General features: G+C 51.3%; 2 protein-coding genes across 6 annotated transcripts in view; both read right to left on the bottom strand.

The window, feature by feature from the left end:
* Positions 1–433: 433 nt before the first annotated feature.
* Positions 434–14,091, bottom strand: part of USP21 (ubiquitin specific peptidase 21) — a 27,124-nt gene continuing 13,466 nt past the window's right edge. For 2 of the 4 annotated variants that reach the window (XM_064593794.1, XM_064593793.1), the window contains exons 2-13: positions 5,000–5,620; positions 4,139–4,198; positions 3,847–3,967; positions 3,523–3,634; positions 3,162–3,317; positions 2,638–2,702; positions 2,282–2,385; positions 2,008–2,094; positions 1,643–1,721; positions 1,319–1,426; positions 1,101–1,215; positions 434–817 (exon numbers count right to left, since the gene is read on the bottom strand). In XM_064593794.1, the coding sequence (XP_064449864.1) occupies positions 727–817; positions 1,101–1,215; positions 1,319–1,426; positions 1,643–1,721; positions 2,008–2,094; positions 2,282–2,385; positions 2,638–2,702; positions 3,162–3,317; positions 3,523–3,634; positions 3,847–3,967; positions 4,139–4,198; positions 5,000–5,599 (1,698 nt within the window). In that variant the 5' untranslated portion in view covers positions 5,600–5,620 and the 3' untranslated portion in view covers positions 434–726. Of the gene's footprint in view, positions 818–1,100; positions 1,216–1,318; positions 1,427–1,642; positions 1,722–2,007; positions 2,095–2,281; positions 2,386–2,637; positions 2,703–3,161; positions 3,318–3,522; positions 3,635–3,846; positions 3,968–4,138; positions 4,199–4,999; positions 5,621–6,439; positions 7,229–14,091 lie in introns of those variants that run through there. The other 2 variants (XM_045876748.3, XM_045876749.3) reach the window with 2 other exon arrangements.
* Positions 7,299–14,091, bottom strand: part of UFC1 (ubiquitin-fold modifier conjugating enzyme 1) — a 19,736-nt gene continuing 12,943 nt past the window's right edge. The window contains exons 1-6 of one of the 2 annotated variants that reach the window (XM_045876750.2): positions 11,049–11,231; positions 8,924–8,991; positions 8,660–8,723; positions 8,275–8,351; positions 7,937–8,027; positions 7,299–7,731 (exon numbers count right to left, since the gene is read on the bottom strand). In XM_045876750.2, the coding sequence (XP_045732706.1) occupies positions 7,651–7,731; positions 7,937–8,027; positions 8,275–8,351; positions 8,660–8,723; positions 8,924–8,991; positions 11,049–11,171 (504 nt within the window). In that variant the 5' untranslated portion in view covers positions 11,172–11,231 and the 3' untranslated portion in view covers positions 7,299–7,650. Of the gene's footprint in view, positions 7,732–7,936; positions 8,028–8,274; positions 8,352–8,659; positions 8,724–8,923; positions 8,992–11,048; positions 11,232–14,091 lie in introns of those variants that run through there. The other variant, XM_064593803.1, reaches the window with a different exon arrangement.

Genomic DNA, 14,091 nt, shown 5'->3' with positions numbered 1-14,091 from the left:
ACGCGAGCGCGGGGTGTAGGGAGAGCAGATAGGGACACTGGGGCTGCTCCGTGGGGAGGCGGCGCCGTAAACAGCTCCTTGATGTTAGCAACAGCCTGGGCCTACGGGAGCCGGGGCCGCCCGGCAACGTGCCCCGTGTTTGTCAACAGGGGTCCTCGGTGCCTCGCCCTCGAGGGGCAGCCCCCTTCCGGGCAGAACCCGGCGCCCCAGTGCTTGCACCGGCTTCCCCGCAGCTTCACGGGGCCCCGGTTCGCCTTCCTCTTTCCCAACGTAGACCGCTGCTTGGGCAAACGGCGCACCCGCGTGTCCGCGTCCGGCACCCCCACCTCCACCCGGCTCCGAGAGCACCCCCATCTGTTCAGAGAGGGAACTGGGTCCCAGGAGCACTCCCAATTCGGCCCAGTTCTGTATCCACCCCCTAAGCACAAATAGAAATAAGGACATCACTTTTTCTTAATAAATTTATTCACAAAAAGTGAGATTGTAGAGGGGCTGGGGGCTGTACACGGGCAGGGGCCTGGGGAGCTCTGTACATGGGGCTGGGAGACAAGGGAGCCTCCAGGTGGAAGGGTACTTTTTAATAAAAAAAATAATGGGAGCTACAACCACCGCCTCCCCCCTCCCCGATTAAAAAGACACAAAAATAGACGTCTCTGAGGTAAATGGGGAGCCTGGGGCTTAAGGGTGTTAAACGGGTTTCACAGGTGCCAGGGCTTAAAGGGGGTGTCACAGGCACCGGGGTGGCTCCTGCATCAGTTGGTAGAACAGCACGTAGCCCTCACTGGACGCCACCTGGTTTTCACTGACAGGGGAGACACTGGGAAGAAGGCAGATGGGGTGGGGGCTGGGGTCACTCCCATACACCCCCTCCTCCCCACCGGATCAACCTCCCAGCAGCTAGTAGAGCACTCTGCTCTCCGGGGGCGGGGCCGCTCGTATTAGGAAAAAGTGTGCGCGCGCATGCGCGCTGCAGCGGGAGCGGGGCAGGAGCGGGGCAGGAGCGGGGCAGGAGCGGGGCAGGAGCGGGGCAGGAGCGGGGCAGGAGCGGGGCAGGAGCGGGGCAGGAGCGGGGCAGGAGCGGCGTGGGAGGCTGTTCTCACCGAGAGTCATTGTACACATGCCAACCAGTCTGGCACCGGCACAGGGCTGTGTAGTGGCCATAGTGGACGCTGCCCGAGTGGTTGCAGAGGGCATACAGCTGATAGACGGGGCTTCCTGGGGGGTTAGAGGCCATCGAATTCTACCGTCAGAGCTGTGCCCGCGCCCACTCTCCCTCCCCTTCAGAGGAGCTCAGCAGGCCCTTCCCTTCCAGACTCACCGGCTTTGTCACTGGCAAAGTCCCCTAGGCTCAGTCGCTGCAGCGGGAAATCCACACCTACTGAACTTTTCTTGATAGAGCCTCGGGAGGCGGAAAACCGATTAAGATCTAAGCCCCAGTTAAGGAGCATTTGGGGGGCAGAGGGCCTTTGAAGGGGGCAGAGGTCGTGAATGGTGTCCACTCTCCCCTCCGGGAACACACCCTGGGAGTGTGGTAGGAAAGTTCAATTCCCAAATGTCCAGCCTCTGCAGACACGGAACATGCGGTGGGTGGGGGTGGGGGGTAAAACGGATGGGAGAAGTAAGAATTTGAGGATTAGGATACGGAGCACGAGAATTCGGGGGAATCTTTGTACTGTCAACTTTTTGGTACTTCGTGTTTTCTGCCGACATCGGTCACACACCTGAATAAATGTCAAATAATGTCATGTTAATGCACTCCTCACCTCGACTGGCTTTTCTGACCCCTGACTCACACACAAATTCACTATGCTCCCCGTGACTTCTGTATCCTCCGGGCTACTTCCCTTGGCCCAAGGATTATTAGGACATATCTGAGACTCCAACACAAGCCCAGACATACAAGTATTATTCCCCCATACCAAAACATCATGCAACCCCTTTTACCCATAGTCCCCCGCCTCCCCAGGTCTCCCACCCTTACTGTATCCCTTGTGAAACTTCACATACTGGAGCATTCTCTGACTCTAGCTCTTCTTCCTTGGTGAAAAGGCTGAAACAATCCCGCAGAGACACCTTGCCCCCAGCAAATCCTTTCTGGGGGGGGGGGAGGGGAATGAAAGGTCAGCATGTTCTGAATTTCCTTCTCCGAGTCTTCTCAGTCAATCCAGGCTTCAGTTCTACTCCAGAGACCCACAGGGCTCCCTCCCACGCTCTGGGGGTGGGTAGGGATGGGTCACAGAACCCATGTCCCATCCACCCCTGGAATCCTCTGGAATCCCACCTTGGGGATGGGCAGGGACAGGTCACAAAAAACCTCGAAGGTCGTGGAGCGATACCCACAGGCCTGGCACTTGAGACAACTTTTCAACTGGCCCACAAACAGGTCTAGATAGAAGCAAAGAGGCAGGAGAAACAGTCACTGTGGGGCGTCTGAGATTCCTTGGGTCCCCGTCTCTTCCCACCCCTCTGCCCGTCCCTTCCTTTCCCAACGCCAGCACTAACAAACCCCTCACCCCTGTCCGTCCACACTTTCATCGTCTAGTCTTGTCCCCACACCCCTTCACAGTGTCAATTCTTCTCCCAAGCCCGCACCCCCACATACACCAATCATCCCACACAGCTTTGCCCACTCCGTACCCACAATCTTGCTGTCTTCTCGCTCCAGGTAGCGTTTCCACATTAGGTTGGCTCGGTCGTCATCACTACCGCAGATCAAGGGAAGTAGGGAGCACCCATGAGATGGGGGATCACTGGGCACCCCAGCACCACGGAAATGACCCACACAGTCCTGCACCCCACCCATAAACCAGCTCTTTCTCGACATTTCAGAGAAGTGTCAAAGGAGTAACGCTTCAGAAGACTTTTGGGGGAAATCCAAGGTGAGAGGAAAAGAAAGGGACAAGAGAAGAATAGCTGACTTCCCCGAGCTTTAAACTCTTTATGTGCCTGGCTGTGAATTAGCTATCCCCTCTCCCTCAGCCCAAGGACATCCCTACCCTAGCCTCGGCCTCCATCCCCACCCCTCAGCCTCCTTCCTCCTCCTTCTGCGCTGCTTCTCAAACCATTTTCTAGGTTGAGCCTTTCCCTGGACTGAGCCTTTCCCATCCTCATTCTGTGAAGGATGCATGCTGCTGAGAAACTGCCAGGGAGAGTGACCTCACCTCAACTCAGGTTCCTCCAGCAGCACTCCTCCACGGCGTGGTTGAGAGGGTGCTGGACTGCTGGCCAGGATCGGCGGAGCCCGGCGGCCCCGTCGGTTGATTTCGAGGTGTAGCCGCTCCATGAGGAGCTTCAGGAACTCTTGGGCATCCTGCTGGCTACAGCCAGAAACAGAGGGTGGGCAACTGACACCTCCCCCACCCCCATCCCCGAATCCAAAGACACTATCTCCTGCTCAGACATCGGTCCCCACTTCCTGGATGAAGAACACCTGAAGGCTCTGAACAGCGCTACCAGGGCCCCGGCTTGGCCCAACCCCCACATATGGCCAGAGAGAAATCTCATACCCTCTGGCTCTCCCACCTGTATCCAGAGAAGGAGGGAACATATTTCTGGAAGACAGCTCGGAATCGAGTAGGATTCACAGCTTCACAGGAGTCAGGGTGCCACAGGGCACCAATCACATCTGCAAAGGCTGTTGGGGTGGGTGTGGGGAAACAGAGGTTCATGACTGGAAGAGGCAAGCCCAAGCAGGCTCAGAGGGCGGAAAACAATCTCTAGGGAAGCAGGCACCAGCAAAAAACAACACAACCACCAGATTTAAGGGTTGGGGCCGCCATGACCGGCATATGGACCCAGAAGTTGGGGAGGGGACTGGAGAGGTGGGAGCAGGAGTGGTTGCCGCACCTTCAGTGAGCTCTTGGGCTCGGCCCCCTCCAGGCACCTCTTGCCGGAAGTCCCTTCGCAGACAGAAGTCCCGAAGAGGCCGAGTGCTGCTCAAACACTGTAGCACTGCGTTCAGGAAGCACTGGGGAGCAGGAGAGACACGGCCATTATTTCTGCAGACCAGGGCCAGGAAGCCTAGGAGAGCTTCAGTGCTCTCCTTCCCCACCCTCCCCATCTTCCCCAAGTCAGCACCCCTCCCCCAGCCCCATTCCACATTCCTGTTAGCAACGAAGGGCAGGAGAGTGGCTCTCACCGTGTTCCCCAGATTTCGGAGGCCAACATGACCAGAGCCCAGAAGCAGTGTGTGATGAGCCTGGAAGGTCAGAGGTGAGTCGGCAGGTTCCCATGTAGCCCACCTGGCACTTTAACCTTTCAACAGCATGCTGCCCACAGCTTTCCCACCCCTGAACCTCACCCCCAAACTCCACCCTCTTTCCCTCACAGGGTCCTGGGGGCTCCCTACCTCACAGGCCATGAGCAGTAAGCCCATCACGGCTGAGTGTACCACGGACTCAGCCAGGGCTGTCCCACCTGTTCCCCACCTACTCCTCTGCCCAGCCAGCCGGCGCTGCAGCTCCTGGGGCAGCTCCCCAAGCACTGGCATGGCTGCCCAGCTGCTCCCCACACCCACCCTGCTTCTCCCAAAGCCCCCTCCCGCCCCCGTGGCCCCTTCCTGAGCCCTCTCCTGATGGTTCCAACGGCAATCAAACCTAGCTCACTTAGCTCGGGAAATGGACAACCACACTAACTCAGATATTCTGAGCCCGCCCCTCTTCAGCTCCAGAGATTAATTAGGCCTAGGCAGCATCCTAGGAGAGAAGGTGAAGCAAGGGAGAGTAAGGGCCCGGGGACCCGGAGAGGAATTCCAAATGGTTGGGTTAATTCCCTGGAGACTGAAATGGCACACCATGCTGGGGAGTCACAGAAAACCTGAAAAAGGTCTATGAAGCTCAAGGGTACTTAAGTAAGGGAGTGGAGAGTCCAAGCTGCTGTGATGAGGGATTGAGAAAGGAACTTGGGGAAAAGAGGGAAAAGAAAGCCATGTGATGGCAAGAAAGCTGGAGGCATAGAGGAACATGGGCATGAAAGGCCACGTGTGCTGGCAAGTCCTCACCATTTTGTCATCGGAGTAGAAAGACTCAGAGGGCCGGGCAGATATGACGTGGAAGGAGCCATGGGAAGTAGGGGGCTCCGTCCGTATACTGAGCAAGGTGGGGGGACCAGGGAAGCCCCCGAGGCGGCGGAGAGAGGCGCTACGTCTCAGAGTGGGAGGCTCAGGCCGGAGCGCCAAGCGGCTCAGTGCAGCCCCTAGCTCTCCAGTACCACGATGCCCTCCCAAGGCAATCCCCATAGGACGCAAGTCCCCACTGCTCACAGACTTGGAACGAGCTAGGTTGGTCCTGGAAGGGAGAGGCAGAGCCACAGTTGGGGGTGGTGAGCCAGGCAGGGGAACTCCATGATCTGCCCGAAGGGGTCCTCTGGGACGAGGGCCTGAGGTCCGTCCCCGTCCCAGCTCCAGTTTCTTGAGCCGTTCCTCAGGGGGACCTGGCCGGGGAGGCAGAGGTCTTAACATGGGGTTCGGCCCAGGGGCTGGGTTTCGGCGCTCCTTGCTTCGGGCCCTCGGGGCAAATGGTAGCTTGGATCCCACTCGGGGCTGGACATTAACAGGTGGCTCTCGGGTCCGGCCCAGGCGGTGCTCAGAGGCCTGGGGCATTGTGGACACCACAGGCTGGACCTGGGAGGAGAAGAGAGGGTCAGCATTTGAATGTGGAGGGAGATGGCAACCTACATTACCACACTAGCTTTTACATACACTGAGGGCAGGAACTGTGTCTATCATATCAGTCATTGTATCCCCAGTGCCTAGCATAGTGTTTGACACAAAGTAAATACTTAGTATCCATTGAGTAAATGAATGAATGATAGCAGCCCACTGCTTTGATTCTTTCTAAATTCCTCACGCCCTTCCTGCAGAATACAGCTTTACTGAAAAGCCAATGATAGTCTCTATCTCGGCTGTCTTTATAATCTAACCGCTCATGACAAGGGCCCCCACACCTGGCTAATCAAGTGGGATGTGCCCTGGGTCACTCAGAATTTCTGGACAAATGAGGGTGTGGATGTCAGGAAAACAACCCAAAAGACAGCATTCCACCCTCAACCCCCTGTCCCTCTGGGCTGCAAATGAAGCAGACTAAATGAGTGATTTGCGAATCACTCCCTCCCCCACCCCTGAGCTCCAACGAGGTGTCGGGGCTCAGGGGCAGCGGCGGGGAGGGAGGAAGAACGACTTCCCGACCCTAATCTCCGCACCTCTCCCACCACAGCAGGGCTTCAGCCGGGTCCGCCCCCCTCGAGGGCAGAAAGGCCGAGGCCGCTGATTGGCTACGGGGTCCAGCGGCGTATTCCCTGCGGTCCATGGATGCTGTCCCTCCAGCCCAGTTCCCCCAGGCCTGCTGGGCCCCCCGCGCCCTGCCTTTGTGGAGGGCGTCCTCTCGGGTCCGGAGCAGTCTTCCCGCGGCCCCCCCCCACGCCATAGCGCCCCGGCCCGTACCTGTCCCCCGGTGAGGCGGCGGGGGAGGCCAGCCGGGGCCAAGCCCCAGCTCAGGGCCACCCCCTACTACCCCCGTGCAGCCCCCCCGAGGGCCGGGCTGCAGCTTTAGCCGCAGCTGTTGCCCAGATCTCTCCCGCCGCAGGGGCCGCCGCCATCTTTGTTGGTCCCGCCCGGCCACCGGCCACCGGCTTCACCGCCTCTCACAGCGCCTGCGCACCCCCACTCGGAATCCGCCCACCTGCTTCCTCGGCGCTTGCGTGAACCCGCCCCTTGGCTCCGCCGCCGCCACCATGGAAACGCAGCCAACTTTAGGACCGCCGGTTCCCAGATCTGCCCTGAATCGTTTTAAAACCATCGCTCCAAACCATAGGGATGTAGATCTGATAATCGTAGTATGGCCCCCAGGATTGCAGCACAGATCCTTCCCAGGGAGCAGGGGTGCGAGTGTGGGACGCTGCAATGCCTGGGTCCAGCCCGCAGACCAGTGGAGAAGCATCCAGCACTCCACATAGGGATGGGAAGATCCCTGGAGGGCGGGGAATGCTGGTCCGGCAAAACCATTCTTCAAGCATCTTGCAGACCAAAGCAGTAGGCACCCCGCTAAAGGACACAAGCAGATCTCTGCAAGCAGATCTCAGCAGGAGGGAGAGCAGTCCAAGATTTCCTTTCATTTCCCAGCTCCTTACCACAGCATCCTCCTCCATTTTCCCCTCCCTCCCAAACTAATGTAGTTGTACCAGCTCCTGACCACAGCATCCTCCTCCATTTTCCCCTCCCTCCCAAACTAATGTAGTTGTACCGTGCTTTGGGTCTTAGCCTGCTCACCCTCTCTTCACAGCCACCAATGAGAACCACGGGCCACCAGAGGAAGCAGCTTTTATTGATGAGTTATCTCCAGAAACCAAAAAGACTATGCACCCACTTTCAGCACTCCCATCCTTCCTGGATCTCACATTGCTCCACCTGGGAAAGGGATACAAATTGCCTTTTGGTTCCCCAAAGCCCCAGTCTTTCCCCTCCCTGTGTAGCCTTAGAAATTCAGTAGCAATGCTGTTGTTTCTTTTTTTCAGCAATGCCTGATGCAGCTACTTAGTAACAATTATGGGTGAAGGGGTATGGGAGGAAGCAATTGGATGAGTAAGAGTGATGCACAGAAAGCAGGAACGTAGCCTATCAAAGGTCCCTCTGTCCTGCCTCAGTGGCTTGATCCTTCATTGGCTGCATTTCTCTTTATGCTGAATCACGCCCTTCTGAATCAGATCGGGGATTTCCACTGCCAGCCATGGACCCAGCTGCAATACAAGGGAGACCCTGTGAGATTAGTACCACACAGTCGATGCCTCTTGCTCCATCAGAAGCTCCTTCCTATAGAGATTCTATGGGAACATGCCCAAGGAAAACACTTGTCATTCCTTGTTTATTCTCAGTTACTTTTCTTATATCGCTCCGTGCCTAATTCCTCCCCCTTCCCTTATATATCAAATACCCCAAACTTACCCCCAGAGCCATAAGATGAGCTAGTCCAAACTTGGGCACATTCCTGGCCCACAAAGGCTTAAAGTGATCAGTTAGGCATATTTTGCCACCCCTAAGAGAGGGACAAGAGGAAGAAGGTGTTGACATGCAAAGTTTACCATAAAGCATAGTGGCCTCTGGGAAGCACAATATAACTACTAGTGATCAGAACTGAGCACAAGGTTAGTTAAGTACTTTGCCCAGACTTGGCAGAGGGAGGCCTAGAAGCCCTTGAGGCAAGCTGACTCTGGGAAAATTCCTGTCCCAGAGTTCTCTCCTAAGTCCTCTTTGTCCTTTTCCCATCTCCTATGGAGTCCCACCTGTACATCTTTGCTGTTTTTCCATCCAGTCCAGGGATTGCAATTTCTGGAGCAGTAGTAGGATATGTGATAGGAATCTGGAGAAATTACAAGGCCTTAATGAAACAGAAGCAGGATAGCAGGATAGAAATGAACTAATCTAATCAATACCCATTTCTTGGTTGAACTGAAATGTTTGACGACGCCAACCCCCCAGGAAGCATGTACACATTGGGATTGTGGATATGGAGATGAGTAGCTGTAATCTATGCTTGCTTCAAACCTCAGCATTTCCCTCCCCTTTTAAAAGTTTTCTTTGGTCCCTCCAAGAAAGGTTAGCTTGTTAACAATCACCTAATCCCTCCCCTTCCACTAACCTCCATACTTCCCATTCCATCATACTCACGTCAAACTCAATGTCAAACTCATATTTGAGCAGGTCATGGATGTACCAGCATTTTCCAAACCACCTATAACAAAGACCAAACCTCAGTCCAATCTGCCCGTTCTTCTGGGAGACTCATGGGATGGGAATTGGGGAACTCTGGAACTGTGGGAGTGGAGACAGCTAACAGGAGGCAGGGAAGGCCCGGCAGTGGGCTTTGGGACATTAAAATGCTCAAGCCATGTAAGATTCCCACCCCCAAAACTCCCAAGAGGGTCTGCCTACCGAGTCCCTTCCTTGTTGGACTCCAGTCGGAACCAATCATTGTCTGCATTCTTGTTGTTCTCCACATACTAAAAGCAGAGAATGAGGTCTTTGAGAGGAAAGTTGAGGCCAAAGGCAGTCCCTCTTCCCTCAAAAGAAAAGCATGCGATTACTTTCTCTCTTAGTATGTACCCAGCTTTTCTGACATAAGCAAAGTTGAAGACAAAGTTACACTGGTAAGCAGGAGACTTGCTCAGAGCAGAGAATAGAACAGTTGGTCCCACTCAGCTTAGCAAGGACAAAATGCTTGATGACATTGTCTGGGTTCTCGTCCCACTTCTGATAGTGTCTGCCCTCAGCCCACAACTCATTTTATGGTACACTCCTTCCCTGGAGGATCTCATATAGTCCTGGTTTTGACTAGTACCCACATGGTGTTGATTTCCAAATCTTTATTTTAATCCAGACCATTTCTCAGAGCTTTGGACTCCATATCCAATTATATACTGAGATTTCTTTTTTTCTTTTTTTTTTTTTTTAAAGATTTTATTTATTTGCGAGAGAGAGAATGAGAGACAGAGAGCATGAGAGGGAGGAGGGTCAGAGGGAGAAGCAGACTCCCCGCCGAGCAGGGAGCCCGATGCGGGACTCGATCCCAGGACTTCAGGATCATGACCTGAGCCGAAGGCAGTCGCTTAACCAACTGAGCCACCCAGGCGCCCTATATACTGAGATTTCTAACTTCATTTCACAGGTACCTCAAACTCAGCATTCCCTGCCCCGTTCTTCAGACCATTTCTCCACTACATCAATCTCAGATGACAGTATTAGCATTCACTCAGTAATGCAAGCCAAACCGTGGGAATCATCCTTGACGCTCCCTCTCCTCTCCTCTCCACCAATCCTTCACGGTGTCTGAAGGTTCTTCAAATCTACCTACCCCTTCTCTCTATCTTCTCTAAAACTATCCAGTTTAGGTCATCACCTTTATTTTGCCTGGATTAATGACAGCCTCCTAATTTGTTTTCTGCCTTCAATCTTATCTCTTTCAGTTCTATTTTCCTCTCTACTCACTGTGATTGGTCTAAATCCAATCTGAGCAGGTTACTCTTCAGCTTAAAATACTTCAAAGTGCCTCCGAGATAAAATTCAAGTACTCAAGCCTATCTCTCAAGCCTTGTCTATCACTCCCTGTCATACACTTGATGCTTTAGCAACTCTGAACTTATGTTTCTTTATACACATCATGCCATTTGTTTGTAACTTCCATGCTTTTGCTCATGCTGTTCCTTTTGCCGTGAACATCCCTCTCTCATCCTCATGTTTATCAGGCTGACTTATGTTTACCCTTTGAGGTTCAGCTCAAGCACTGCCTCTTCTATGAAGCCTTCCCCAACCAGACCCAAGGTGGATTGGGTGTCTCACCTTCTGCTCTCAAAACATTCTAGCAATCTCTCCCTTTCCTTCCCCTTAATGTTATTATAATGGTTTGTTTCCATCTGTCTCAGTAGGCTCCACCTTATTCGGATTTGGATCCCGTCCCTAGGTGCTAGGTGTACAAATATGTTTGTTTGTTTTAGTGAAAATAAATACGTGTGTCAGGAGAGCTGCTGGCCGTTGAAACAGGCAGAGACCACTGCAAGGAAGATAAACTGTCTTCTCTCTCCACAGAAGGGAGATTTGCTGAGAAGATGGTTCACGCCTAACGTGAGCTTAACTCCTCAACCCTCTGCAACTAATGCTTACTTGAAGTTTAAGCCCTAGCGTGTGTTCCTCCCTCAGGAAGAGTAAAAGAGGGAACAGAGAGAAGCGACTGGGACTTAGAGCCCCAGGAATGCCTTCTGACCACCTCCCCTCCATCCAGGAGAGCAAACACCTGGAGCCAGAGGGACACGTCACCTTCCGGGAGGGCGCATCCCTAAAATAACTGCTGCTTTGGCCCCAATGGGGCACCTAAACAGAGTTTCTTTTGCCTCCTCCCCACATACCTCACTAAATTCCCCCAGCCCCACAATCGTCCAGCTTCTCTGAATCTGGGAGTCAAATTTTACAACCGGAAGCGGCTTCCACACGGAGCCTATTCCTAAGAACACCTGATTACCCGCAACCCTTCTGCGACGCGGTCGGCCGCAGCAGCACAACTAACCCGGATAAGAGACTGATACTCCTCTTTGAGCCGCTGCACCCACAACTCACGATCTCGGGGTCCGGCGTTAGTCTTCAATACCGGGATCTCGGACACCACCCGCCGGGTGGCCTCGTCCGCCATGTTGGACGAGGGCGCAAGAGAAACGCGGAAGTAGTACTGCCTGTAGCCTAGACGCAGGGGCCGCCATCTTTACTATGGGAAGATGGGGTGTTGGGCTGCTTTCGGACTTCTGTGAGTGCGGTCTTTATTTTCTTGTAACGAAGACAAATTCGCCACCTGGTCACTTGCTTGTGGGTGCAACGGGAAAAGCAGAGTGAAGCTGATTGCTCCTTATCATTTGAAAAAACCGCAGACTGCCCAAAGGGTGACTTCCGCGCATGCTCAGAGAAGTAATCTCAGAAAACTCGGACGCCTTCCCAAACTTGGGAGAATTGTTAGATTTTCAGGCTGCTCCAGGCACCGTGACGGGCACTGTCTTTCTGAAATGCGCTGTTCACATGTGTAAATAACGTTCCTTAGCTTCTGTGTAGTTTGGCTCAGGTAGCGGAAGCAAAGCGGTCATCCAATAGAAGGACATTAAACTTGTGCTAATTATTGGAAACCATGGAAAATCAAAGTATATTGGGCGCCTGGGTGGCTCAGTTGCTTAAGCGACTGCCTTCGGCTCAGGTCATGATCCTGGAGTCCCGGGATCGAGTCCCGCGTCGGGCTCCCCTGCTCAGCGGGGAGCCTGCTTCTCCCTCTCCGGCTCCCCCCCTTGTGCTCTCATTCTCTATCTCATTCTCTCTCTCAAATAAATAAATAAAATCTTTAAAAAAAAAAAAAGTATACTAGACAGCCTCGATCCTGAAGAATTAACAGAGTCGAATTAGAGAATTCTTTATAAGTGTCAAAGGAGTTTAGGGATCGCAGGAAATCTTGCCTTAGTCTAGCCTAGACATTTTTTTTGGTCTGGAATCAAATCACCTAGTGAGGATTCTAGTGCATTCTAGTGCATGGCACGCAGTAGGTACTCCGTAATGCTTTTGCAGAATTTTGTATCTTCCTGTTGCTTTTTCAGCCTGAACACATTAATTTTGGCTTTAATTTATATTTCGTGTTTACTCCGTTAATCTTTCAGCCTGTGGCAGTAATTTTGGATCATATTCTATTAATCATCAATTTCTATAGTCCATCTACAAAGCTGTGTCTTAATTATAAGCATGCTATATCTTAATTTCTAATGGCTGTAACTTCCAGTACAATGTTGAATAAAAGTTTTGAGAGCACAGATCCCTGTCTTATTCTGGTTTTAGGGGGGAAAGCATCATCTTTTTTCGTTAAGTATGATAGTAGCTGTAAGCTCTTTGTACATGCTCTTCATAAGGTTAAGAAAGTTCCTTTCTATCTTGGTGTTGAGGGTTTTTATCATGAATGGATGTTGGATTTTTTCTAAATGCTTTGTGTTCATTAGAATGATAATGTAGTTTTTGTCTTTTATTAGAATGCTATATTACTTTCTTTAAAACATTACATATTGGGGGGTGCCTGGGGACCTCGGTTGGGGGTCCAACTCTGGGTTTCTGCTCAGGTCTTGGTCTCCTGGTGGTGGGATCAAGTGCATGCTTCGCACCAAGTCCGCTTGTCCCTCTTTGTCTCTCTCCCTCCCCGTCCTGTACTCTTTCTCAAGTAAATAAATAAATAAAATCTATTTTTTAAAAAATTACATATTGGAGAAAGCTAAGGCAAAGCTTTGTAATATCTCACTAGAGACTGCTCTTCTAGGGGAAATAAAAATTTCTTCACTTTTGGGTGTGGGCACTGTGGGGTAGTACAGAGTACAGAGATTTGGAATGAGGCTTTCTATTTAATTGTCACAAGACTGTAGATGGGGTGAGGGAACAATGGAGAAATACAGGTCAAAGGGTGCAGAGTTTCTAATAAAAAGAATAAATTCTGAGGACCTAATGTAGAACATGGTAACTATAGTTAGTAATATGGTATTGTATATTTGAAAGTTGCTGAGAGTAGATCTTAAGCATTCACACACACAAAAAAAGAATTAACAATGTGAGTCAACTATATGAAGCATGTGTTAATTATCTTCATCTTGGTAATCATTCCACAATGTATATGTATTTATAATCATCATGCATATATGTTTATGATATATACACATACATGCATATTGAATCATCACTTTAAATATATACAATTATATTTGTCAATTACTCCTCAATACAGTTGGGGGGAAAAGATTTTGGAGAGTAACTATTTTCTCATGTATAAAAAGAGGATAGTAATGCTTACAGGGTTATAACTATATATGCAGTGTCTCTTCATTCACTCACTCACATAATAGGCTTTCAGAATGAAACTCAGATTAAATATATGGCAAGAATTTTCAAGCTTTCTGTAGTAGTGGAGAAAATTTACAAAGAAAATCTTGACTTGGAATCTCAAAATACAAAAATGGTCAATGCAGGGACGCCTGGGTGGCTCAGTCGGTTAAGCGTCTGCCTTCAGCTCAGGTCATGATCCCAGGGTCCTGGGATCGAGTCCCACATCAGGCTCCCTGCTCCGCGGGGAGCCTGCTTCTCCCTCTGCCTCTGCCTCTCTCTCTCTCTCTCTCTATCTCTCATGAATAAATAAATAAAATCTTAAAAAAAAAAATGGTCAATGCAGAGCTGCCCTTACTCAAATGCAGGCAGAAGACCTCTAGTCCTTAGCATACTTCCCTATGTTAATGATACATCACACTTTGTTAATTGTTTAATTGTCTTGAAAGACAAGAAGCTCAAGGCAGAGACCATGTGTCTATCTTGTTCACTGCTGTATTTCTAAAATGTAATACTGTAAGGCCTAGCACAAAGTAAGGGCTCAATCAATATTTTTAAAATAAAAATCTGGGGTACCTGGCTGGCTCAGTTGGTAGAGCATGCGACTTTTTTTTTTTTTTTTTTAAGATTCTATTCATTTATTTGACAGAGAGAGACACAGCTAGAGAGGGAACACAAACAGGGGGAATGGGAGAGGGAGAAACAGGCTTGCCTCTGAGCAG

Source organism: Mirounga angustirostris, unplaced genomic scaffold (assembly GCF_029215605.1).
Source record: "Mirounga angustirostris isolate CCGP_5_RB_7025 unplaced genomic scaffold, mMirAng1.0.hap1 SCAF_6, whole genome shotgun sequence".
Lineage (NCBI taxonomy): Eukaryota > Metazoa > Chordata > Mammalia > Carnivora > Phocidae > Mirounga > Mirounga angustirostris.
The sequence above is the reverse complement of the archived record's forward strand: the minus strand, read 5'-3'. Positions and strand labels throughout refer to the sequence as shown.